Raw genomic sequence first — 26,830 nt, forward strand, 5'->3', positions numbered from 1 at the left:
TGTAAATTTCTACCATAGATAGATCAAAACTTAATTTATGCATTGCTAAGAACTTCATTTGGACAACTTTAAAGGCAATTTTCTCAATACTTGCACCCTCAGATTCCAGATTTTTAAATAGTTGTATCTCGGCCAAATATTGTCCTTTCTTAATAAACCATAGTTCGATGGAAAGCATATTTATTCAGCATTCAGATGATAGAAAATGAAAAAACAAAAAAATACCCTTATGACTGGTTTTGTGGTCCAGGGTCCCGTATTTCAGTTAGTTGCCAAGGCAACAATTCTAATTTTGGTTCAAGTTTTCAAGTTTAACTTTCTAATTTTATTTTATCTCAACTTTGTTTGATTAGGGAAAAGTTCATTAAAAAAATGAAATATTAATATTAAATATTATAAATTAAGGTCTGGAGAAATGTGTAATGCTAGCATTATATTTATTTTCCAAAAGTAAAATTCAAATACAAAAAAGAAAAGAAAAAAAAAAAGGAAAATGAAAGGCCTATATAACCTTTAAACTTACAAATAAATAAATAAAGAAATAATCCAAAATTCTTGAGAAAACATTTAAAGTTATCAAGTGGAAAATTTCACTTTTGTAAAATTTATTATTAAATTCATTATTTATTTATTTATTTATTTAAATTTCACTTCATTATTGGGAATTATTCATCTATGCATATGTTTTTTTTTATTTATTTATTAGTTGTTGTTTTTTTATTTAGAACACATTTTTTAATTGATTTAAATTTATTTAAATAGATTTTTTTCTTTTTTTTCTTAGTATATAAGATGTCTTCACTCTCATGTGTTGATGTTGTGATCCTGTGTGTTGGGTTCTGACCTCTCCTTGATCTTTTCCGTCCTCTCTGTGTCCTCGATGTCCATGCGGATCTTGTATCTGATGTGTGGCGGGGTCCGCGGGTCAGCAGGGTCCAGATCTGTGAAGACCAGACCGGCCCAGAAGTGGTCCTGATTCAGGAGCTTCAAAGACTGCTCAACCAGCACAGCCTCAGTGCTGACACCTTCAAACTTATCCAGATCAAAACACTGAAACACACACACACACACACTTCAGCACCTCTGTGCATCTGAATCTGACAATGAAGAACGATGTTCATGCGGCGAGTGCTGAACAGAGAACCACCAGAGATCGAATGAGAAGAAACAGAGTGAATGAAAGAGAGGAGGAACAGTGGAAACATCAGCATCCACTCAAACTGAAACATAAAGAACCAGAAAACATGAAGACTGAATCACTAAACAAAGTGTACAAAAATCACACACACACACACACACACACACAACAACATCCACCCAAAACATGTCATGCTTTAAATGTTAAAAGATCAACAAGTCTTATTAGACAATAGTCCTTACTCTTCACTGGAACAACCCCAAAAATACATTATTTGAGCTCAAGAAGCAAAACTGATGGGTAAAACTTTACAATAAGATTCAGTTTGTTAGCATCGTTAGGTATCATAATTATGCATCAGGTACTGTAAGTAATGCATTCTGTAATCATGAACTAACACCGAATGACATGTTTTAGGTTTATTAATCAAGTTTAATTCTAATTTTTAAATATACTATTGATCATTTGTTAAGTCATGTTTGTTCACAATATATTTTATTATTATTATTAATTTAAATATTTCTATTTATCTTTAATCCATTTTTGTTTTAGTTTTAGTAATTTTAGCACTTAAAAAAAATATGTTCAAAATCACTTTATGTTTCGTTATAGTAGTTGCCAAGGCAACATTTCAGATTTTCATTTAAGTTTAAGTTTTGTTCATTTTAATTAAAATCCCTAAAACAGTTCTTAGTAGTTTTAGTTAACTGTGTGTGTGTGTGTGTGTGTGTGTGTGTGTGTGTCCGCTTCTATTGCTTTTTTCATTGCAAAGACCAGACTTGAGTTATTTATTTAATAAATTATTTTTAATTTTTACAATGTATTTTCGGTTTTACATTCATTTTATTATTAAAATAATTTGTTAAGATGATTACAGTTTAAATCAGAAAATGTATTAACCATTTTCCTAAAAACTCTAAATTTGAATAACTTAATTAAAAACCTTTTCAAGGGTATGAGCAGAATAAAACTATTTTCTCAGAGAATCAGAAGTTATTCAAATCCAATAAAATATGTTTGACATGATATACAAAAATTTTAATTAATTTTTTTTTTTTTACATGATGATTAATACAAGCTACTAAAGAACATTTCTGTGAAGTTTATGAGTTTACCAGTTTATGATATCGTTATGATATAAAGTTTACTACTGATTTTATATTAGCGATATATTCCTTAAATGGGGGTGTTTCCAGCCTTTTTGATCACCATGGAATACAAACTTCAGTTAAAGTCACATGCTTTGCAGTGAGCAGATGGTATATTTTAACATTTTAAATGTATTGTTTTACAATCTGAAGCCACCAGCAATAATGTTGCTGAATTTAAATGTCTTAAAGCCACCTCTTTAGTCATTTACAGGATGCTTTTACTGATTTAAAGCCACTGAAGGACTTATTCGGGGCTTTAATCAGCACAAGAGTCATTGCTGCACACAGTATCTATTTACTGAATCTCTGAACAGGATCAGCCTCTCTTCTGCTGGCTTCTGATACTGTGATTGGTTTTGATCACAAAATGATATACATCATGCAAATGAATCGCTGTGATCACCGGCTGTACTTTCAAGCTTCACAATGCCTGACTAGTGAGTAACAATGCGTGAATCATATGAAAGTTCACTCATTCCTCTTCAGAGGTTCAGCGCCTTGATCTGCGGCTCATGGATCAACACTAGAGAGGCTCAAACCTCTAAACCTCTGGTTGCCAGCCCAGATTGTTCACCCCTAGGCTACGCCACCCCGATCGTGCTTGAATTCAGACAAAATGAGAATAAAAGAGGGAAAACTACAGTGAAAGAGATCAGACGAGAGAGAAAATCAGCGATTCTGAATGAAAACTGAAATAATTGCTGGGAGAACATCAAAGGAGAGATGAGATCAGATGAACAACCAGCGCTGGGCAAAAGTCAGAATTTAAGAACTGGCTGCTTTTCAAATTATGAGGTGGATTTTGAATTAAATCTGGCAACATGTTTCACAGGATGCTGAACTGGAGTTTGAACCGGAAGAGGAATAAAGTTAACGGAATTCTGGGAAATGTAACATATATAATGTTCAAACTATCAATCAATTAGTCAGTCAATCTCAAGCCAACATTTAAAATTTGTCTTGATGCAGTTAATAAACTTCTAGTGGAAAATTACACTTCTGATCATTTCAGTATGTCAACATGACAATGTTGTAAATATTAACTAAAACTAAAACTATTAACAATTGCTTTTTGGTCTTTGAAATAAAGCTGAAATAAAACCAAGTATAAATCATATTAGATAAAACACTAAATGAAATATAGTAAGTTTAAATTGAAATACCAAAATTAACTAAAACTGAAATGTCAATAAATTAAACTTAGCTAAAATAAAATAAGTTTAAAATAATATACTGAATAAGTAATGAAATTACTAAAACTGCAGAAAAAAAGAAATACAAATATTTTATTTTATAAAAGTAATTGAATTAAAGATAAATTATTATTTTATTTTTATTTTTATTTTTTTTTTAAATGTAAGGCCTTTGTAACATTTAAATACAAAATAAAATTAATTAATTATATTTAATTCTCAAGTCAGTTTTCAATGTTTGTCTTGATGAACATCATACATACACTTTAGGGAATTTCTTATATTTTTGTTTTTAAATGATTCTTCAAATTTAAGAATTTATTGTCAAATAAGCTGTATTCTCAATTAAATTCTATGAAATTGAAAGGCCAATATAACCTTTGCATTTAATGGATGGATGGATGGATGGATAATGCATTTTTTTAAGCAAACATGTTTTTTCAAGCCAACGTTCAGTTTGTCTGGATGAACTTAATAAACCTCTTGTGGAAAATTGCACTTTTTGCAATTTCTTTAAACTTCAATTCACTCTTCTTTCTTAAATGCAAATGACAAATTTTGCATCCTGTTTGCTACCTCAGTTCAAATTCATCTAAAATTCAGGAAGTGAATAGAAATGCACTCTGAAGCGTGCAGCAGGAAGCTGCAGTGAACGCTGAAGACGCACCGTGAGGATCTGTGTGATCTGCTGCGCTGCGCTGCTGGTGGCGTTGAAGACGTTACGCCAGTCGAAGGCTGGCATCCCCGCCGGACGCTCCGACTCAGGGCCGTTAAACAGGAAGCTGCTGATGAGCACCGAGGACACACCAGTGTCCTCCAACTGCTGGTCCAGTACGGCTGCAAACACAGGGGTCTTCAGAAGACCCTGAAGACACAAAACACATTCGCAGGGTAAAAATCATCAAACAGCTAAAGCTAGGGTTCTCATAAAACCAACATTTCATTAGCTGATGCCAATTCCAGTCAAATTTCATGACTCTTGATACTAATTACACAAATATAAATTTGAAGAGCAGATTGCTTTTCACTTGTTCTTGTTAATATTTTTGTTAATAATATTAACCACATGAGTTCACATAAATCAAATAAATTTGTCCTGCCTGCATTTAAATGTGTTTAATATGTCAATATTAAAAATCACATTTGGTCATTGAAATAAAACTGAAATAAAACCAAATATGAATATTAGATGGAAAATGTAAAAAAAAAAAAAAAAAAAAAACTTAGATAGTTGCAAAGGCAACATTTATAATTATTGTTTAACCTGGAAAACCAAAATAACCAAAACAAAAATAACAATTAAAAAGCTAACTTACATAAGCTAAGTTTAAGTTCTACTAAAAATAATAAATTTATTAACAATAAAGCTAAACAGAAATATAAAAATAAATAAAAATGACAAAAACACATCAAATTAAAACTATAACTATAAAAAAATTGGTCATTGAAATAAAGCTGAAAAAATATATGCATATTATTATTATCATTATTATTTTAATTATATGGAAATAGGAAAGTTGCTTTGGCAGCTAACTTAAAATATTGGAAATATGTATTACTTACTAAAATGACTAAAACTGAAATAACAAAAACTAAACTAAAAAACTCAAATAAAAATGTATAAAACAATATTACATTCTAATCAAAATGACTAAATATGTAAATAAATGGAACAAACTATAATGAAAACTGAAAATATAAAAAATAAAAGCTCATTTAAAATATTATTAAATATTATAATGGTACACAAATAATACTACAATAACAATGCACCAAGACAGCCATTGTTTAACAGCAAGTGCATTTGGACATTCTTGCGCTCGAGCACTTTACCACACATGCCCTGAGAAGAAAATACACAACCAAGTCTTCCACAGCAGCTGCCTGTCAGTCAGACCAACCTCTGAACAGACGCGGTGCTCAACGCTACCAGTGCTACAGAAACACTCGCACTGATGCATTTTCAGTTTGTAATAGAATTTTTCACATCCCTGTGCTGAACGCATGACAACCACATCCTGCAGACTCATATCGTATTCCCATCAGAACCAGGCAATTACTGTGTGTACCATCGTCTCTCTCTCTCTCTCTCTCTCTCTCTCTCTCTCTCTCTCTCTCTCTCTCTCTCTCTCTCTCTCTCTCTCTCTCTCTCTCTCTCTCTCTCTCTCTCTCTCTCTCTCTCTCTCTCTCTCTCTCTCTCTCTCTCTCTCCCTCTCTCTCTCCAAGCTAGGTGGCACTGTTGCTCTTCAGTGCCGTCTGAAAACGAGCTCAGCACAGCAAAATCCTCTTTGTCTCTGTTTTTCTCACACACAGACACACTCACACATTTGTGTCATAAATTGCTGTTCCACCCCTCTCCTTTATCATTCCTTGTCCTAACCTGCAAGGATAAAAGCATGTCACTCTACACAGGGGTTCACAACACACACACAAACACGAACACATGCAAACACACAAACAGCATGCATTCAATGCATAAACATGCAAATACCAACGCCGAGAGATAAACATGAATATATAACACCCACATACACAAAAACAAACACCACATAAATATTAAAACATGCTAACATGAACATAAATGCACACAAAAATACAAATGCATCATGCACACACACTCATAAATGCACATATACAAACACACAACCCACAAACATGAACACATAAAACATACGTACACACAAAGATCGAAACTCTCTGCAAACAAGCATGACATGTATTCAAACAAACACACACATTTGTTGAAACTCGCAATTCATATGTAAATCATTGCACGGCTTTAGTGCGCTAGCAGATTCTATTGAAAGCGTGTGTGTGTCCGTGTTGAATGTGCCCATAGTAACGTATTCACTCATTGTGCTGAAGCAGCTAATAAGACAGTGACATCATGATTATTAAAGTATTATTGCTGATCATTATAACTGTATTCAAACTCCCTGAATCTGTTTAGCACATCACTGCAAAAACACTGGAGGAACCGTCGCAGGAACTGAACAAACTGGTGCTCGTTCTTGTTTGCAGTGCAATGTGTAGACAAAGACAGAGAGGGACATACGATAGCAAGATACACAGACAGACAGACAGATAAACGTAAGATATATACATAGACAGAAAGATGTACAATACACAGATGCATAGACAGACAGACAGAGAGGCGATAAGCAAATACATAGATAGAAATACAGACAGACAGACAAAAGATAGACAAAAATACAGATGTACAATAGGCAGATATATAAAGAGAAATACAGACAGACATACGTACAATAGACATATATATAGTCAAAAATACAGACAAATTTATAGACAGACAGACAGACAGACGATGTCACATGACTAAATGTGTGTCATCATTTTCAAGCCTCCGGTTTCACACGACGCAAAAATGTATCCACTTTGGAGAGCGTTTTCAAAAAGCTCAGTTTTTCTTGACAAAAACACCGTCTCAGTGTGGACAGAAGGGCAAAAAGGAGAGAAAAATATGCGTTTTCAAACTAAAACGTATTAGTGTGGACAAGGCCATAGAGAGACAGACTGATGATAGGCAGATACAGTATACAGACAGACAGACGACAGACATATATACAGATGCAGAAATACAGATGGACATACAATAGGAAGATATATAGGCAGACAGACGGAAAGACAGACGCAAGATACGCAAAAATATAGGCAGACAGATGATAGATATATAGACAGATCTGCTTATGTGTTTGTGTGGCCATTGTTACATTAATACACTCTTTATAGTATCACTAATTCAAAACCACTGACAGCCTATTTTCCAATAAAATGCAAAGCTCTGCTTGTTAAAATGTAAAAATGTTTTCGAATTAAGCGGTATTAAACGAATACATTAGGGCACAGCTGCTAATAGAGGCCATCATAAAATATTTTAGCCATTAAACATAAATTATTGTGCCAAAACACCTGACTATAAAAATGTAATTTATTCAGACATCAGACAATAGACTCTGACTGCCAACCAAACTGTTTAAATGGAAACAGACAGAGAGAGACACACTGGCTTGGTTTCATAACCCTAGTGGACCGCAGTACTGCCTTCTAAGGAATCACCGTAACCGAAATGGAAGATGCACGACTCATTTGGAGCTCCCTACATAGGCAACAATACATATCGTACTGATCATGTAAAGTACAAGTAAGACTGGATCCATAATGTATTACAAAGGAGTCTGGAGCCAACTGAAGCTCAACGATGGTCAAACTGTCGACTTTGTGTGTCAAGGCCTTTAAGGATTTTTTATTATTTTGCACTGTTCTCTGAGGTTCCCTTACAATGTTATCAAGATTTTTACATCAAAAAACATCAACAAGTAATAGGGTATTTTCTGTCCTATTTTGACCCCCTCATCAGAACGCTCTGTTTGAATAGTTGTGGTGGATTATAGACTTGGAAGTAAATGCCCACTGCTATGATTGGCTAGCAGTTGTGTATGTTTGACAGTCTACATTCTTCAAGGATGAATGCTGCTGTCATTTAGGTCAAAAACGCATAAATCCTCAGTACATATAAAACTATCTGTAGTAAGAAACAAAGCAATAGTGACCACATGATCAAAACAGTTTCTCACACTTGTGTTGCAACATTATGGTCCTATATAGTCGCACAGCATCGTCTTTTAGCTTCAATCTTTCTGAAAATCCTCCGTTGAATTGTGCCTTACTTGTAAACGAATCTGTGGTAAAATGAAGTGAACAAAGGACCAAGTTCTTACTGACACGGTCTGGAACTTAAAATTAAAAATAAAGTTCATCCACTCTTTTCTAAAATTGGGATCAGAAGGAAGGTAATGCAAAGACCATTTTTCTACAGCTTGGCACTGCACAGCGTCTTCTTGTCTTCAGAGCATCTTTATTGTTTGGCTTCTGCATTGACCTGCATTTGCCTCTCTCGTTATTCACAATACATGTGCGAATCGGTGGGCGGGGCTAAACAGGCAGTGATGTAGAAACGGTGGGTGGAGGTAAAAAGGCAGTGATGTAGAAGCAGGCGTTGATCTTCTTCTGTGGAGGCGGTGCTTATCCACACTATTACATCATGGAGTAGAACATCCACAAGATGTCATTTTGACAGATTGGCTTCAATATACAAGCTGTTTTTAGACTAGCGACAAAGTTTTGAGTTCTGAAACTTACAGGATGTTTTTATAGCACAATGACCTCTTATTTGTCAAAAGATCAAGGGGATTTTGAATGATTGCTCAGTTCATGACCCCTTTAAAAGGACCCGCACAGGGTAATGAAAAAGTCTAAACAAAGTTCCCTTCTTTTCCATTCCATCCACACTCATCTTCTCTTCCTCATCTTCTCAAAAAGCTCATTTGAAAATGACACTGAGGTGATGGAGGAAGGGGGGTAATGTAGCGATAGTGGGTTCGTCTGAAGGTGTGCCGCTGGTTAATCCCTTTCCTGCTGCTGGTGAAAATGATCCTGCACTTACCCATAATTACCTTCTCCTTTCATGCACCCTATCGCAGAGGAGGGGCTATAAACTCTCTCTCACGCACACACCTGCGAGCAAGATGGAGGGTTTAAGAGCTTTCGCGTCAGTCTTCATTTGTGAGGAGTGTGTGAGAGACTCTCTTTCATTCTCAGCTGAGGTGACTCATCCATAAAAATAATGGACACTGAACTACATCCACAATGGAAGATAAGTCCTGTGTATCTGTCAACTCACTAATAAAGCACTTCCTGATGAAATACTGCGTATTAACCGCGGGGGTTTCTGGCTAGAACCTCATCAGACATATTAGTGGTGTTGAGAGTCATTGTCTGGCGTACTAGTCGGCAACCTTCAGTTGCACAAGGTGGCATTTTTGTTAAAGATCAGAAGCCTTTATTGGCCAGAATGGATACAGTGACTTTATAGTTTCAAAACTGCGACAAAATGAATATATGATGACGCTGTACAGGCTAGTTCTCGTCTTCTCTATCCACCTTCTTCCTAACAAGCCTACTGGGTTTTAAATTATGGTTTGGGTGCAACAAATAATTTAAAATCAATTTAATTTATGATATAAACCATGAATAATTCCCTGGAATGAACTAAGAATCTTTCATTTTTCTCCCCAAATCCTCATGTCACTTTCCAGGTTTGTTTTCACACGGACGCTGTAAATCCCATAATTTGTGCAAAGCGTCAAGGGGCATAGGAAAAAGGTGAATAGGAAGTGAGACGGAGAATATCCTAGCATTGCTAGCTTTGATAAGGAAGAAAACCAGGATTTTGTACTGGCCAAGGTTGAGGAGCTTATCGAAACATATTCAGATACACAAGCGGGATGTTTCTCTCTGGGGGAAAAGTAGAGGTGTATGTTTTCTCGCTTTGCGAATTGCTAATTTTGAACTTGGTGACCGAACAGATGAGCACATTCACTATCATTCAGAGGTCAGAAAAAGAGCCAAAAGACTTTCAAACGAGTGCTTGACATTAGCGGAGATGTATTTGCAGGAAATAAGCCATCCATGCTACTTTGCAAACTCGTGAAATGCCAAATGAGCTCATCCTGCAAGTCACCCACAGAACTCCCACAAGACGGAGGGGGAACAATGCAAACACAAAGCATAGTAGTACATGTGCGAGACACCAGCAATCCAAAAGATTCCCTGCAATAAAACATCCAACAGCATCGAAAGTGAGAGAAATCACAGGATAAGTTCTTGAGTTGCGGCTAACAAGGAAATGAGGGTACTGTAGCGCACTGGACTGACTGCACAACTGGAAATAGGTCAGACAGCACTTTCAGTTTGATACAGGAGCTGATGCATGTGTGATAATTGAGGAGACATTTGCACAGCCATCACTGAAGAAAGAACAGCTCCAGCTGAGGCTTCGCTCAGTGGCGCAGGAGGTTGTGAATGTGCCAGTGTTGAATGAGGCCAGATCATTCGGGTCCGAGTCCAGGCCAAGACCTGAGTAGGTTGAGTCTGAGTCAAGACTGAGATTAGAAGAGTGTTACACTGTGCTTCGTTCACACTTAAAGGGGTGGTTGATTGCAATTTCACTTTTTTAACGTTAGTTAGTGTGTAATGTTGCTGTTTGAGCAAAAACAATATCTGTTGTAAGTTATAAGTTGCAGCGCTGAAAGTTCAATGCAAACAGAGATATCGTCTTTTAAAATTCTGGAAGTTTAATGCCTACAAAAACGGCTGGTAAGGGACTACAACGAGTTACTTCCCGGGTACATTACGTCAAAAACCCAGATAAACCCCGCCCTCGGGAACATGTAAGGAAGGGGGCGAGGCCATGCTGTGCTGCTTTAGAGAAGAGGAAGAGAAAACTAGGGGTGCACATAAAAATCTATTCATATATGAATCGCGATTCTGTCTTCTAACGATTCTAATGGATTCACAAGTTTCAAAATCAATCTTCTAAAACAGCCGTTCTTAATACTGTTCCTCGCGTCGCCCTGCTCTGCATCTCTCTCTCTCTCATTCAGATCGTCAGATCAGCTCCAACAAACTGTTACAATTATACATTTTCACATAGCAATGAGAAGCATTATACATGGACGCGTGTGCGGTTGCCGTACTGTATTAAAGCTTTAAGTAGAATAAAACCGTATATTAAAAGCTAACATAAGCAGTAGCATAATAACAGCGTATTTAAAAGTATGAGACAACAAACAAACAAACATACCATTAAGAGCCGTGCTTGCACAGGTTCTGAGATCCTCTTCACTAATATCCTCTGCGTCTCAATTGGGCTCAAATTGATAAGCAATATAGACGACGCCATTGTTTACAATACAACCGGAGCACATGCCGCTGAGCTGAGGGGCGGGACATTTAGATGCACGCTCGGCGGTTTAGTGAATCACAACACACTGAGCCAGCTAACCAATCAGAGCCCATCACATATTTCTGAGGGAGGGGCTTCACAAAAACAGGAAATAATCGAGGCGTTTGTCAGAGAAGGGACAGAGCGGTGTAGAATAAAGGTAAGTTATATGAAAAATAATGCGTTTTTAAAAAAACGAAGCATGAACACATGTTAGACTGCACCCCATAAACACAATCAAGCCTAGAAAAAAAAACAGTAAACCACACCTTTAAAAATAAAATCTAAAGAAACTTCCCATGATAAAGAACCTTTTGAGCATTGGAAAGGTTCCATGGATGTTAAAGGAATAGTTCACCCCAAAATTAAAATGTGCTCATCCTCAGGCCATCCAAGATTTATATGAGTTTGTTTCTTCATCAGATTTGGAGAAATGTAGCATTGCATCGCTTGCTCACCAGTGGATCCTCTGCAGTGAATGGGTGCCGTCAGAATGAGAATCCAAACAGCTGATAAAAACATCACAATAATCCACAAGTAATCCACACCACTGCAGTCCATCAGTTAACATCTTGAGAAGACAAAAGCTGTGTGTTTGTAACAAACAAATACATAATGTGCATAATGTTTCTGACCAAAATACGAATCCATAGTTCATAATAATGCTTCCTATAGTGAAAAAAATATATATATTCTCACACATCAAAATCTATACCCACATATTTGTTTTGAACTGTTGGCTTGTAAACGGTGCTTGATCTGTGCAGATTTCTCTCCTGATTCAGACCAGATTTTCACTAGAGGAACCGTTATTATGGATAGAGGGCTCGCATTTTAGCCAGAAGCAATGGTTTGAAATAAAAAAATGTCTTGATGAATGTTTACAAACTCACACCTTTTGGCTTCTCAAGACATTAACTGATGGACTGCAGTGGTGTGGATTACTAGTGGATTATTGTGATGTTTTTATCAGCTGTTTGGACTCTCATTCTGACGGCACCCATTCACTGCAGAGCATCCATTGCTGAGAAACTGATGCAATGCTACATTTCTCCAAATCTGATGAAGAAACAAACTCATCTACATCTTGGATGGCCTGAGGTTGAGGACATTTTTAGCAAATTTTCCTTTTTTGGTAAACTATTTCTATAAAAGTTCTTCATGAAACTACAGATGTCAATAAAGAAGCTTTATTTTGCTCCAGAAACACAATAGCATAGAGCATAGAGTCAGCACAGACCACAAAATGTATCTGAGCATCAATGTCATATCCAAATGCTCCAGAATTCACAAAAATATGGTCTTGGACTAGAAGTATAGAGAAGGACTTGAGACAGAGTCTGATCTCGAGTAGCACAACACTGCAATGCACTTTAAGGGAAAGGAGTCTTCTGAGTCGGTCATGAGCTACAGAGATGGGACTAGTAAAAAGGAATCAAAAGATGCGTCTCAGCAGGGTGGAAAGTTGAAAACTGATCCAGTGAAAATCATCTTAAAAGAGAGACTGAGCTCTATACCGCAAATGCAGCGTGTCAAGCACCTCTCCCTCCACTACCCCAGGTGAAAGCTGAACTCAAGCGTATGGAGCAAGAAGACACCCTTGATGAAGTAACAAGCCATGGTGTCGGTAATGAATTATTGAATGAATGAATGAGGCATTTATATAGCACTTTAATGTGTATTGCAATACACCCAAAGCACTTTACAATCATGTAGGGGGTCTCTCCTCAACCACCACCAGTGTGCAGCATCCACTTGGATGATGCGACGGCAGCCACAGGACAACGGCGCCAGTGCGCTCACCACACACCAGCTACAGGTGGAGAGGAGAGAGAGTCATAGAGCCAATCAAGTGGATGGGGATTATTGGGAAGCCATGAAAGACAAGGGCCAGTGGAGGGAATTTGGCCAGGACACCGGGGTTACACCCCCACTCTTTACGATGAGTGTCATGGGATTTTTAATGACCACAGATAGTCAGGACCTCGGTTTAACGTCTCATCCAAAAGACGATAATCACGTCCCATGGAGATGCCCTCATCCGTGTCGATTATGGCAGTGAAGAGGGTGAAATTCATTCTTCCCACCACAGAGGATGTAATTGTTAAACTATCTGCTGCTGGTTTATTTAGCTCCTTAGATACAGCAAGTGGGTTTTTCTAGTCACAAGCTGACCACTTTAATCGCTACAAATGTCACGTTTTAAATTATCACCAGTCCAGAAATTGTTCAAAGAAAACAACACAGCAGGCACGTTTCGCCGCAGTTTCAAAGATAAATGTCCACTGAGAGGGACTAAAACACGGGTTCAATACCTAAACCTAGGCACATTTTTATTACATTGATAAAGATATGTATTGCTGTGCTTTTATTACGTTGCTTCAGGTACGTATTGTGGCGGTTCAGAATTCAAATATCTGGGGACCGTCACAAAAAATTAATGCTCTATTGTGTTGGAAATATGCCCTAGACCAAACCCAACCCTAAACCTATCCGATAGTGTAGACAAATGCAAAACTGATATAAAAATGCATTTGTCGACGCAACCATGCTATTTGAATGAACTGTAGTTACAGAGGATTCGAACCAGAGCTCCTCAGCTCTCAGGTACGTCTCTGTACTCCGTGAGCTACCGAACAAACCTACTGTCTATGAAAACCCATAGATATGAAGCTGGATATGTGTGATGCTAACGTTCAAAAGCATCAGTTTTCAAATCTCCCAGCATATTAATATTGTTTTGAAGTATATTCAATATTCAATATTCTTCAAGTAACAGTGCAAATATTACGCTTTATTAATCGAAACTGTAAATTTGTGTGAAAAAGAATAAAAGGCATCAGAGTTTTACAGCCTCTAGTCTTAATTTCTTTTGGAAACCGCAGTGATATGTACTTATTGGTACGTTTTTTCACGTCTCGCTAAAAAGTGCACCCAGGTACGTTTATGCCATGAGACCAGGTAGTATAAACCCATTATAATAAATGTCATATTACATTGTTCCCTTCAACAGACATTTACAGAAATTTAATAAAGTTATCAAACACATTCTAAATTAAATATAGATGAATCCCTTAAAGCTATAAAAGTTAATTTATTTTATTTTATTTTTCTTTGATTAACAGACATCGCATTAGTCAGGTTATTAGGTTGTTTTGGCTGTTATTACATTAAGAACGTGACGCAGATCTGACACGCATCATATTTTCTCTCAACTCTCTTTACCTTTTCTTACCCACATCAGGTCGTAAAGTGTGTACTAATGAACGGACGAGTTGAATCGAGTATGTTAGATGAGGGAGAGTGCTGGGCTGCTCCAGGACAGTTTTGAAAACCATTTCAGAGACATGTTCTTAAATGTGACTCATAACATCTTACATGAACGCACAGTTTTAAGGCAGCTTTAATCGCCTTTTTGGGAACTTCATGACTTAACTGATCAACGACATTGCATGCACGTATTTAGCACTTTGATATGAAATGCAACTAAATAAATGCACGTTAGCAGAGGCAGCAGTTGTTAATGGGGTGGCCAGCCCTAGCCCCGCCCCTGCATGAACTGCGTTTAAAATATATATATATACAGTGGCGTGCACAGACCTCCGGAGGGGCAGGGGCAAAATGTGTGTTGGGGGGGGGGGTTTGTATGGGTTTGGTCCCCCTCAGGTAGGGGTGGGCGATATGGCAAAAATATCACAATTTTTTTTGAAATATCACGATTCACAATATTATCACAATTCTTTGTCATGTTGGATTTTCTAGTTTGCAAGCTGTTTGAGCAGTACAGACAAACTAATTTCCCTATTATAAAGACAAAGCCTTTCAAGGTAACAAAATATAAAAAAGTATGGCGGATATTTAGGCCAAAGTGGGTGAAGATAAAAATCGTTGTCATTATTTTATCTTTGTTATTAAAAAATTAGAGCAAAGATACACATTACAAATACACATAATATACAAATAAAATAAACAGTGTTTTATTTTCAGGTAGTCTACAATAGGTGTATTTAGCAGGAGCATTCAAGAAATTGAATGAACAAATATAAAAATAAAACACTATATAGATTGATTCCTATTAAAGCAACTGTATTAAAGTTTTTCAGTCAAGAGTAGTGAGTGATTTTTCTCTTTGTGTTTGGTGTTTTATTAACATTAAAGGAATGATTCATCCCAAAATTAAAATAGACTAGTGTTTGATTTTATACCTTCATTTACTCACTCAAAAGTTGTTTTAAACCTGAACGAGTTTCTTCTGCTGAAAATAAATGCTATTTTGAAGAATGTGGAAAACCAAACAGTTGCTGGTCTACAGTGACTTCCATAGTATTTTTTTTCCCTACTGTTAAAGCCAATGTGGACCAGATACTATTTGGTTACCCACATTCTTCAAAATATCTTCTTTTGTGTTCAGCACAAGAAAGAAATTAATACAGGTTTGGGACAACATGTGAGTGAGTAAATAATGACAGAATTACAATTTTAGGGTGAACTATCCCTTTAATTACAGTCGGCAGCATGTTTAGTACTGTCCCTTTAAGACCTGCACACATCTAATATACAGGCAAGCATGCGTTTCTCTCAGCTGTTTACCTTCATTTTAGACATAACCAACTGAGTCTATACATAAACCTTGTGTGTTTTGACAGTATTAGCACAAAACATAACTTAGTTCAGTAATCAGGCGCTGTTTGACGGGCTTTTTAGAGCACGCGCTTTGAGTGTATGTGCTCAGAAAAGGCGCTCATCAGAACAGCACACGAATTAATCATTTAACCAGTCTGTGAAGCAGATGCAGATAATGTACTTTTGGTTACTGCGAATATAGAGACGGCGGCGCCAGAACTGCAGCTGATAGAATGCGCGCTGAAGTACCATACTACGATATTTCTTCAAAAAAGCAAATCGTGGAGACATTTTTATCGTCCACGATCAAAAATCGTCATATCGAACACCTCTACCCTCGGCAGAAATCGCAGACCGGGGGCACCGGACCGCAAGGGCACTTTACCGTCGGACCTCAAAGGGGCAGGGGCTCGCTGTTTCCACGCCCCTCCTCTCTCACACACCCACTCCCGTCGGGAGCCTGGTGAAGGGCGGCGAATAAGGGGGAGGGCAACCGACTCGTCACATTATATACACATTTTTTTCTTTTTACACGTTAAACTGACAAAATGAATCGCCTGCATTAACGTGCTAATTTTGACAGCACTAATATATATATATATATATATATATATATATATATATATATATATATATGAAGAGTGTATTTGCAAAAACAGATAACTCTGTTTTTTAATTTTGTTTTTTCAAAAAACATGTTTTTTATAATGTTATCATGTTTTATTGTGTTAGTTAGCTGTATATTTTAAGTAATTTTTTAACCTAATCAAAATAGCCCAACTGCAGTTTGATTGAGATTAATTGAAATGCACAATGAAAAAACATGATTTTTGAAAATTGTTAAAAACAGACTTATCTGTTTTTGCAAATAAACTCTTCATATATAACACTAATATTTAAGGATGTCTTAATATTTCTGCTTTCAAAAGTAAAACCATTAGAGCTTTGATTTTGGCAAAACCTTAAACCTTCTCTTTTTTTTACAACAGATTTATAAATTATTCTGAATACAAGTTTGGGGAGATGTTAGGTGTGTAATGGGTTTTCAAATTAGATTATAATGTATAACATTTGCAAATACAGTATGGAGTTTGTGTGAAGAAGAAATGCATGCATGAAATAAATGCCTTTGAAAATGCAGAACGTTTTTCTTAAATTTACACAACCCACATGGGTCATACTTAAAATACGTAAATGCAAAAAAGAAAAAAAAACACTTCCCTACAGAGACTTCATATGAGTTAAAGGTGGTAGAATCTTACATGGATAAAGTCCTTGTCTTTGCTGAAACAGAAAAAGACCTCCTGAATAACAAAGACCTTGATAACGGACCACTCGGGGGTCAAAGGCTCCAGATGAAGTTGATGCAGTTCAGATGCAATGCAGAGCGTGATCCTGCGAAGACACCGGCGTCCTCATGGGGCCCGGATCAGCCGTGCTGAGATAACTACATACAGCACCCTGCTTCTGTTGTCAATAACGCTGCAGAAAATGAAACTCACCGAGTCAAACTCTCAATTAGACGGCCACAAACGGCAGCCAGAATACACGGCGAGGACATCCAAGGTCACCGGAGAGTCTGAACACAAGTTATTGTAGCGAAAGGTTTGTTGGTCCTAGACAGAATTCACGGCGGACATCAAGGCCTGCGCGGGTGTCATGAAAGAGCCAAGCAGTCAGATCGCTGGCCTTTATTTCACAGGACATTAAATTCAGTGTGCAGACGCGCTCACAATGCAGCGGGACAAGGGCAGCGCCACTGATCTCTGGAGAATTACCCTGCGGACCACCGGAGAAAACAGTGATAGATCTGTGTGAACTAGCAGCATTAGATTACCATTACAGATCCTGACTGTCTTTCTTCTCCCTCCAGCATCCAGGACTCTAAAAACACATGCGCTCTTTTGCTACTGAATGCAAGTCAAGAATTTAGTGCATTTATCGGAGTGCATTTTATTGGAGTGGTTTTATTTCAATGTTTTACTTGCTGTTTCTTTGCAATTATTGTGAATTTACTAGCGTTTTCTGAGTGAAATTATTTTCAAAATAAATCCAGCACCAATTTTTGTTCATTGTTCAAATATTACCACCATGTTTGAGAAAAGCAGAAGCAAAATCAGTCATTTTGGTGTGCAAATGTCAGAAATAATCCCATGAAATCTTGATAAGGGAAAGAACTCTTTTAGTTCATGTTACTAACTTAGCATGTAATGTTGAATAATGAGAATTTGTGTTTGATGTAATTAGAAAGTCAGAGTATACCTTCAGAAATGTTTGCATATTGTTGGTTCACAATTCATACTCAACATTTTCATTTTTTATAAATATAAAAATTATATTATTAAATTATTTTATTTTTATGGAAAGCTGCAGTATTTAATACATTTTTAAACCATTATTTTAAAATCAATTTTTAATTGTTAAAATGATTCTGTTGTTATTTTTATTTCCTTATGCGTCCGTTTCATTATTTTATGATTATTTTAAATCCTTCTTATGTAAAGCACTTTTAATTACCATTTTGTATGAAAAGTGCTATATACTGTAAATAAACTTTTGTTGTTATTTATTATAAACGATTTATCAACGCACTTCATTTTTTTTTTTTTATTCATGCACCCTTGTAATCTTTAATCAAAAACATTAACATCCCTTCCTTCCCTTTAGTGCTGTCAAACGATTAATCGCGATTAATCACATCCAAAATAAAGGTTTTTGTGTACATAATATATGTATGTGTACTGTGTATATTTATTATGCCTATATACATACACACACATGCATGTATATATTTCAGAAAAATGTGTTAAGTTTATATATTAAATATATTTATTTATAATGTAAATTATATGAATATATAGACATGTGAATACATGTACATATTTTTCAGAATATATATATAATAAATATACACAGTACACACAGATATATTATGCAAACAAAAAATGTATTTTGTATGTGATTAATCATTATTAATCATTTGACAGCACTATTTTATTTATAGATAATCTTATTCATTCATATGCATCAGCAGCTGCCTACCGTCTAATAAATTCATTCATTTGATAAAAAGGTGTCATGTTAAGTCATGTTGCTCACACAGATGACACAGGGTACTTGCATGATTTGTTCTGCTTGTTCTGCGTGACACATCTGCACTCCTTACAAGTACACAGTGTGAATAAAGAGGCCAAAAGCGAGCAGCTCTCACCCTCAGTGTGTTGATCTGTGTGCCGTTGTTGAAGAAATCCCAGATGACGTCTTGATTCTCCAGCCAGGCCTCTGCCAGGTCGCCCACTTTAGCCAGCGCGTCAAAGGTGCGGTTGGCCTATTGACAGAGACACTGCATTAAACGCATGCGGACCACTCTTCAGTGCACTCAGTAGGCAGCTCATCTCGCTGGAACACTTGATTCTGATTGATGCTGCTATTAACACGGGATAATTCAGCATTAGAGTTTTTCATTGAGCTGATTAGTGAGTCTTCGGCAAGAACTGCCATACAATCATATCAATCAACAAAGCCTGTTATTCTTAGGAAAATAATTGAAAAAAATTAGGAAAAAAATTATATATATATATATATATATATATATATATATATATATATACTGTATATATATATATATATATATATATATATTTCAGAACTTTGAGAATTTCTTTAGAATTGCATTTAGAAACATTTGTATGAACTTTTAAGAATTTGAAATTTGAAGTTTCTAAAAAGTAATAAATAAATATTTGAGAACTTCTTGAGAACTTTTGTAAAAGATCAGTTTTCAAAAGATCAAAACATATTTTGTTTTGTTCTATTGTTTTTTGTTGTTTTGTTTTGTTTTAGCAGATGAGATAAGATGAGATAATTTCTCTCTTATTTTCTTGAATCCAGCCCAAGCTCATCCCTGTACATCTGCTAATATATATATATAGTACTGTATATATGAAAACTTAAAATATTTGAGAAATTAAAAATTTCTCAAGAATTGCATTTAGGAACATTTATATGAACTTCTTAGATTTAACTTTCAAAATTCATCCCCGTGCATCTGCTACAATGTAAGATACATACATACGTACATACATAAAGTTCTTAAGAAAATACTTGAGAATTGAAGAATTTCTCAAGAATTGCATTTGCACAAACTTCTTAGAAGTTAAGACATTTTGTCAAATAAATTCTAAGAAATTCATACCAATGTTCTGAAATCCAATTCTTGAGAAATTCCTAAGTTATTAGAATTTTCTTCAGAGCATTTTTTGTTGTTCGGATGACCTGGGTCTGGATTCATGAAAATAAGAAATAAGCTAAGAACTTTTGTAAGATAATTTTTCTTATTTTCTTGAATGCCCAGGTCATCTTGGTAAATAAATAAAATAAACTAAAAAGATGAAAAGATGAAAACTTAAGAAAATGTTTGAGAACTTAAGAATTTCTCAAGAATTGCATTTAGGAACATTTGTACAAAGTTCATAGAAAATAAAATAAATATAAATAAATAATATGAAATCTTAAGAAAAATATTTTACTGCATTCACTTGTACAAATGTCCTTAAAATGCAATTCTCAAATGTTTTCTAAATAAAATTTTTTGGTCAGTTTTAGCAGATTCACAGAGATGACCTAGAGCTGGATTCAAGAAAATAAGAAAGAACTCGTCTTGCAAAATGTCTAATCTTCTCTCTTATTCTGGTGAGTCCAGCCGCAGGTGGTCTCTGTGCGTCTGTTTCAGCTCGACAGAATCCACTCGTGTTCTTTCAGTGCAGCTGCGGCTCATGAGCAGAGACAACTCTGCATCTTTTGGAAAGCATGTCAGCACTGAAACATGAAACTTTTACACTTCTTTAAAATTTCATGCGACACAATCAGCGGCTGCTTGCGTGTGAACGGCGGATTCAATTCTCGGTGGATTTCTGGGGTGTTGAAGCACACAAACAAGCATAAACACACTCAAGCTCATTATGTGCATTCATCCTGCTACACCAATTTACATGCAATGAGAGTCTGTGTTCCTTTTGTGCAGAAGGCTAAATAAAGGGCCATGTTTTTTTTTGTTTTTTTTAAAGATGCAGTGCATTAATGCATGTCCGTGTTTGCAGGTGTACCTCTGTAACGATGCTGCGTGTAACATTAGTGTCCGGCGTGTAGAGGATTTTTCCCTGCAGGAACGGCCGGATGGTTTTCCAGAGCAGACGCAGGCTGGAAGTGCTCTCCAGCGTGTCCGTCAGGTTTTTACAGAACGCACCTGCAGAGACAGACAAGTGCATGCGCATGAATAAAACACGAGCGCAGGAACAGCTTCAGACATCGGATGGGAGTGATTGGCACAGTGAGGACTGTCCATGCGCATCAAGCACATCTGAGCTCACTTTTACCATATCTGATGTGCTCTATGTGTGGTAAACAGTGTTTAGAATAACACTAGTAACTAAATAATAATTGTATAAACTATATTCACATTTAAAATCTGTCTATTGTATAAAGCGATTGTGGATTCATATTACTCATACAATGAACATTTTGAAGTCTGAAAAGAATCACAATTTTTCAATGGATGAGAAAAAATGATGAGAGAATATTAAAAATATCATCTTTTGTGTCATTTGGAACAAAATGAGGGTGAGTAAATGATGAAAAAATAAAACAAAAATAAAACTGTTGTTACTTTAAAGCAAATAAACTTCAATTTAAACAAATAAATAACTTGAACTTATTTTATTTAAGCTAGTTACGAAGGCAATATTTATTATTTTCATTGTTTAATTGTTTATTAAAATATATACAACTAATATATATATATATATATATATATATATATATATATATATATATATATATAAATGCCAATATTTTTGGCCATGACTGTATATTATATATTAGAAAATACAATATAGAAATATTAAAATAAATAATGTAATTAATATATAAATTAATTGTAATTACATTATTTATTTTAATATTTCTATATTGTATTTTCTAATATATAATATACAGTCATGGCCAAAAATATCGGCACCCTTGGTAAATATGATCAAAGAAGGCTGTGAAAATTAATCTGCATTGTTAATCCTTTTGATGTTTTATAAAAAAAAAAAAAAAAATCGAACCTTTCATTGGATAATAATAATTTAAAATGGGGGGAAATATCATTATGAATAATATCATTATTTACCAAGGGTGCCGATATTTTTGGCCATGATATATATATATAAAAATAATACATATATTTTTTTAAATCTGAAAACTATAATGGTATCTCAATGACCCTAAAAAGCTCAGTCTCAGTCTCCAATAAGCATTTGCAATATATTTGCTGAGGAAAAAGCTTTGATCAGATTTAAACCCAGATTCAGATTTGAGACCAGACTCAATCCTCTGCACTTTAACACCATCAGATACGGCTTTCAGAACAGAAATGAACTCTGTGCCAAACAGCACAGCAGGCCTGAGCTCAAGCCTCCATCCACTGGATGTTTCAGTCTAAAACGCTCCTGCTTTTGCAAGCGCTGGCATCTGCAGTGATGTAATGATCAGGGGAGGCATTTATAAAACCAACTGGAGTACTATTTTCACATTAAAGGTGCAAAAATAAAGTAATTTTACACTTATTCCTGCAATTAAGAATACATGTCATGCATAAATGTGTAAGTGTTGGGACCTGATCTCAGATCATGAATTATTTAGAGAGCTGACACTAACCTAGTTAGAAGTCACACAATTTCAAGCACAGACATGTTGAACACATTACAAATAAGTAAATAAATAAATAAATCATACACCCACACACACACACACACACACACAAATATTTATAAATACATTCAAACCAAAAATTGCTTGTGTGCTTAAATTTAACAGCTATTCAACAGAATTCATTACATACCTTTCTATCAAAGTTATCTGACATTATCAAGATCAATTTGTTCTGACACAGTTTAAGCCTGAGTTCTTCTCATATTTTATCACCATAAACTGTGATAATGTGAGAAATGTAGAAGGTGTCTGACTCAATTTTGGTTTGACCAAATAATGCTTTTTTTAAACAACCGTAGTTCTGTTTAGATATGATTACGAAGACAAGTTTTTCACTTGTAAAATGTGACGAACTAAATAAACATTAAACATTAACAACAAATGTTCAATGGATTGAAAACTAAATAGAAATAATGCAATAATAATATAATAAATATGGTCATTTATTTGAATTCTGTGTCATTTGGAACAACATAAAGGTGAGTAAATGGCAGTAAATTATGATGTTTGGGTGAACTATTCTTTTAAATGTCTTCTGATCAGGTTTATTATAGTTAAGTTAAATTAACTAAATAAAACCATAAAAAAGAAGAAAAAAAACTTTAATTACTTGAAATCAAATTACTGGTAACAGCAAATTATTTTATTTCAGGTAGAAACCGTTTTCATTTAGTTTAATTTGATGTACTAAAATAACAGACTAAAAAAAAAAAATTAATATATTAAAATGATAATAAAATGACAAAAAATAAATAAAAAATAAATAAAATGATCATTAGGATATTAAGTAAAGATCATGTTACATGAAGATATTTTGTAAATTTCTTACCGTAAATATATCAAAACTTAATTTTTGATTAGTAATATGCATTGCTAAGAACTTCATTTGGACAACTTTAAAGGCGATTTTCTCAATATTTAGATTTGTTTATACCGTCAGATTCCAGATTTTCAAATAGTTGTATCTCAACCAAATAATGTCCGATCCTAACAAACCATACATCAATGGAAATATTATTTATTAAGCTTTCATATGATGTATACATCTCAATTTCGAAAAATTGGCACTTAAGACTGGTTTTGTGGTCCAGGGTCACATATATATTCTTTAACTGCATATAAAGGCAAAAAGTTTTTCATTCTTTGAATTCTGAGAAACTTCTGGGTAAAGTTGAAGTGTCTCTAAGTGGTTTTATAAATATCACCTCAGGTCCGTGTGAATTAAACAAGCCATTGGCTGCTTTTGTATTTTATTTATTGAATTTTACACTCTTTTTCTTGTCAAATGCATTTCTTTTGTCTGCTCATTGAACTCGCTCACAGAAAAGCCTTGATCTCAGCGGGCCTGAACCTCTCGAAATAAACGCAGAATAAATGAAATGCATCACAGGATGACAAATCACCGCCTTCACTCTCCTGCACAACTACATCATGACGCTTCGCAAAGACGCGCCCGACCAATGACTGTAATCAAATCAGCTCTCCTCAAAACTAGATGAGGTTACATTAGACTGAATACCAGCACAAACGAAAGAACAAAACCACCCAGCAAACACAAACACCTAAACACTGAGCCTTAGCCTATTATTTATATACTGTGCTATTTATTCATATTTTAAATTAGATTTTTTTTTTTGTTTTCATTTTTTAACTTCACATTTTAGTATTTGTTTGTGATTTTCTCATTTTTATTTGTTTTCATTTTTTATTTTATTTTTTTTTATTTTAGCAACTTCAGTACTTCAACGTAAACGTATTTTATTTCAGTTACTTTTTTAAGTTTACATTTTTCATCTAATATTAAGATTTTTTGCAGCTTTATTTAAATTAATTAAAATAATGCAAGTTTAGTATTGCAACTTAAAAGAACTAACAAAAAGTTATTTTTCATCTAATATAATATTATTATTATTATTATTATTATTTGCAGTAGGGCTGCATGATTAATTGAAACAAAACCAACATCGTTATAAGGCTTAGCAAGATATTTAATTAAATATATAAAATAATTAATATATATATATATATATATATATATATATATTGTGTTGCAGAGCAAAATAGTTTATTTTAGTTGCAGTGTAAAGCATAACAATAATAATAATAATTATTATTATTATTATTTTATTTTATCATTATTAATTATTTTTGTAAATACTTGATTTTTTTGTTTTATTTAAATTTATTAGTACAATAGTAAAATTCCCTGTTTTGTTTTAGTAATTTTATACTACTACTATTAATAATAATAGTGCTGTTGTTGTTGTCAATATAAAAAAAATATATAGTCTTATTAACATTGTGCAGCCCAAAACATTAGCACACACACACACACACACACACACAAAATAAATAAATAAAAGTAGCAATAGCAAAAAAGAAAATGAATAAATAAATAATATTAATACATACAATAAAAATCAATATATATATATATATATAATAATAGTAAATCCTTTAATTCTGAAGACCTAATTTGCAGTTTTATTTCAATTAATTGAAAATCATTTTAAGCTGTAGATAACAATAAAAACACAGCACATACTAAAACAAGCATCACTAAAAATTGGTTTAAAATGTGTATTATAATAAAAGAGAAAAATGCAAAGGTTGGTAACCTCAATCTGTAACACAGTAGAGAAAAAAAAAATGTTGTTCTTGTTTTTTTGGAAAACAAGGGCCTCTTTTCATATCTTTATACCATTTGAAATTTACATAAATCACTGATGGCAGATTACAATTACAACTCGGTCCCAGTGTAGCCTACATCTGCAGTTTGTGTCTGAACGACAAACACAATCACTGCTCGACTGAAAGAAGTGCTTCTGAGAATTAAAGAGACGCAATCGCTCTGATTCCTGACATATGACTTCTGTGGCACTCACTGCTACTGTTTTAATAGCATACACGCATCCAACGACACACCAGAGGAGCGTTCTCCAGATTTACTGAAAGATCAACAGCGCAGCCAAATCTCACAACGCAGTTCAACTCCCCATTATGTACAGCGGACGCGATCTGTATTTCATAATGCATCTGTTTGCTTTCCCACCAGAGAGACACGTCAGCTCGTTCAATCCCAACACGGCCGAATCAGAAAGAAAGCGCGATCCCATTAGCATGCCAACAGGGCCGAGAAGCCATCCACACAGAGCCGAGCACAATGCGGTGCGGTTTGTGTGATACGCGGTGTCAGAACAACAGAAAGCGCTCGGGGAGAAACAGCCAATCCTATTTACTGCCGTTTCAAAGAGAAGGTAATTAACGGAACGGCCCAACAGAGCCGCTAATTAACTCGGTCCTCCTGATATTCAGCGTTCTGTACAAACACAGGAGCCGCTGTAAACAAACAAACAACATCAACACCACCGGCGCCGATGCAACGCTCACCTTCTGCTCACTTAACTAGTCACTAGCCAGTTAACTAGGTTCACCAGTTAAACCCAACTGATCCATCCACTAGAGTGTTTAACATCTCACTGGAGTGGGAAATAACACTGAGTAATGACTTTGATTATGGTGCTCACATAAAGCTATAACTATTTTAATGTAATGACTATCTTTTGTGAAAAAGTAGTTCACTAAAGCATGCTTTTAAAAAGAGTACTTATTACAGAAACACACTTTTAAAGAATGTACGGTTACACTTTATTTTAAGGTGTCCTTAAGTAGGCCTACTTAGAGATTAGGGTTTGGCTTGGGGTTACTTGCATGCAATTATGCACAGTTTATTGTTATTATAATAGTAAGTACATGTAACATGTGTGACACTTAAAATAAAGTGTTACCGAACATACTTAAGTGCAAACCGAATTTCATGTTTTCAGATGCCTAATTGCATGTTAATTTAATCAAATGAAATGCATTATTGTTTGAATTTATATTAAATAATATAACCAGGATCCAGTACGTATCCAGATCAGATGGTGGATCAGCACCTCACAGTAAAATCAGCAGTGTTAATCAAGCAGTGTTATTCTATTTTTACTCTTAAGGAGTTAACTCAACAACAAATAGTGAAAGATACTCCCTAGTGTTGGTGAAAATGATCAGAGTTAAATTCTGCGTCGTTAACTTGACTCTGTTAAGCTCCACCCCTCAATTTCCCCCCTGTGAAGATCTGAACAGGAGTTTTCTGATCGCCATTTTCTTTAAGCTCCAACCTACA

General features: G+C 35.0%; 1 protein-coding gene across 1 annotated transcript in view; it reads right to left on the bottom strand.

Moving 5' to 3' along the window:
* Window positions 1-26,830, bottom strand: part of LOC131544248 (phospholipid-transporting ATPase ABCA1) — a 188,333-nt gene that overhangs the window by 107,429 nt on the left and 54,074 nt on the right. Inside the window, 4 exon segments of the mRNA XM_058782324.1 lie at window positions 845-1,050; window positions 4,150-4,347; window positions 19,121-19,237; window positions 21,015-21,154. Coding sequence (XP_058638307.1) covers window positions 845-1,050; window positions 4,150-4,347; window positions 19,121-19,237; window positions 21,015-21,154 — 661 coding nt within the window.

Source organism: Onychostoma macrolepis, chromosome 07 (genome assembly GCF_012432095.1).
Source record: "Onychostoma macrolepis isolate SWU-2019 chromosome 07, ASM1243209v1, whole genome shotgun sequence".
Taxonomy (NCBI): Eukaryota; Metazoa; Chordata; class Actinopteri; order Cypriniformes; family Cyprinidae; genus Onychostoma; species Onychostoma macrolepis.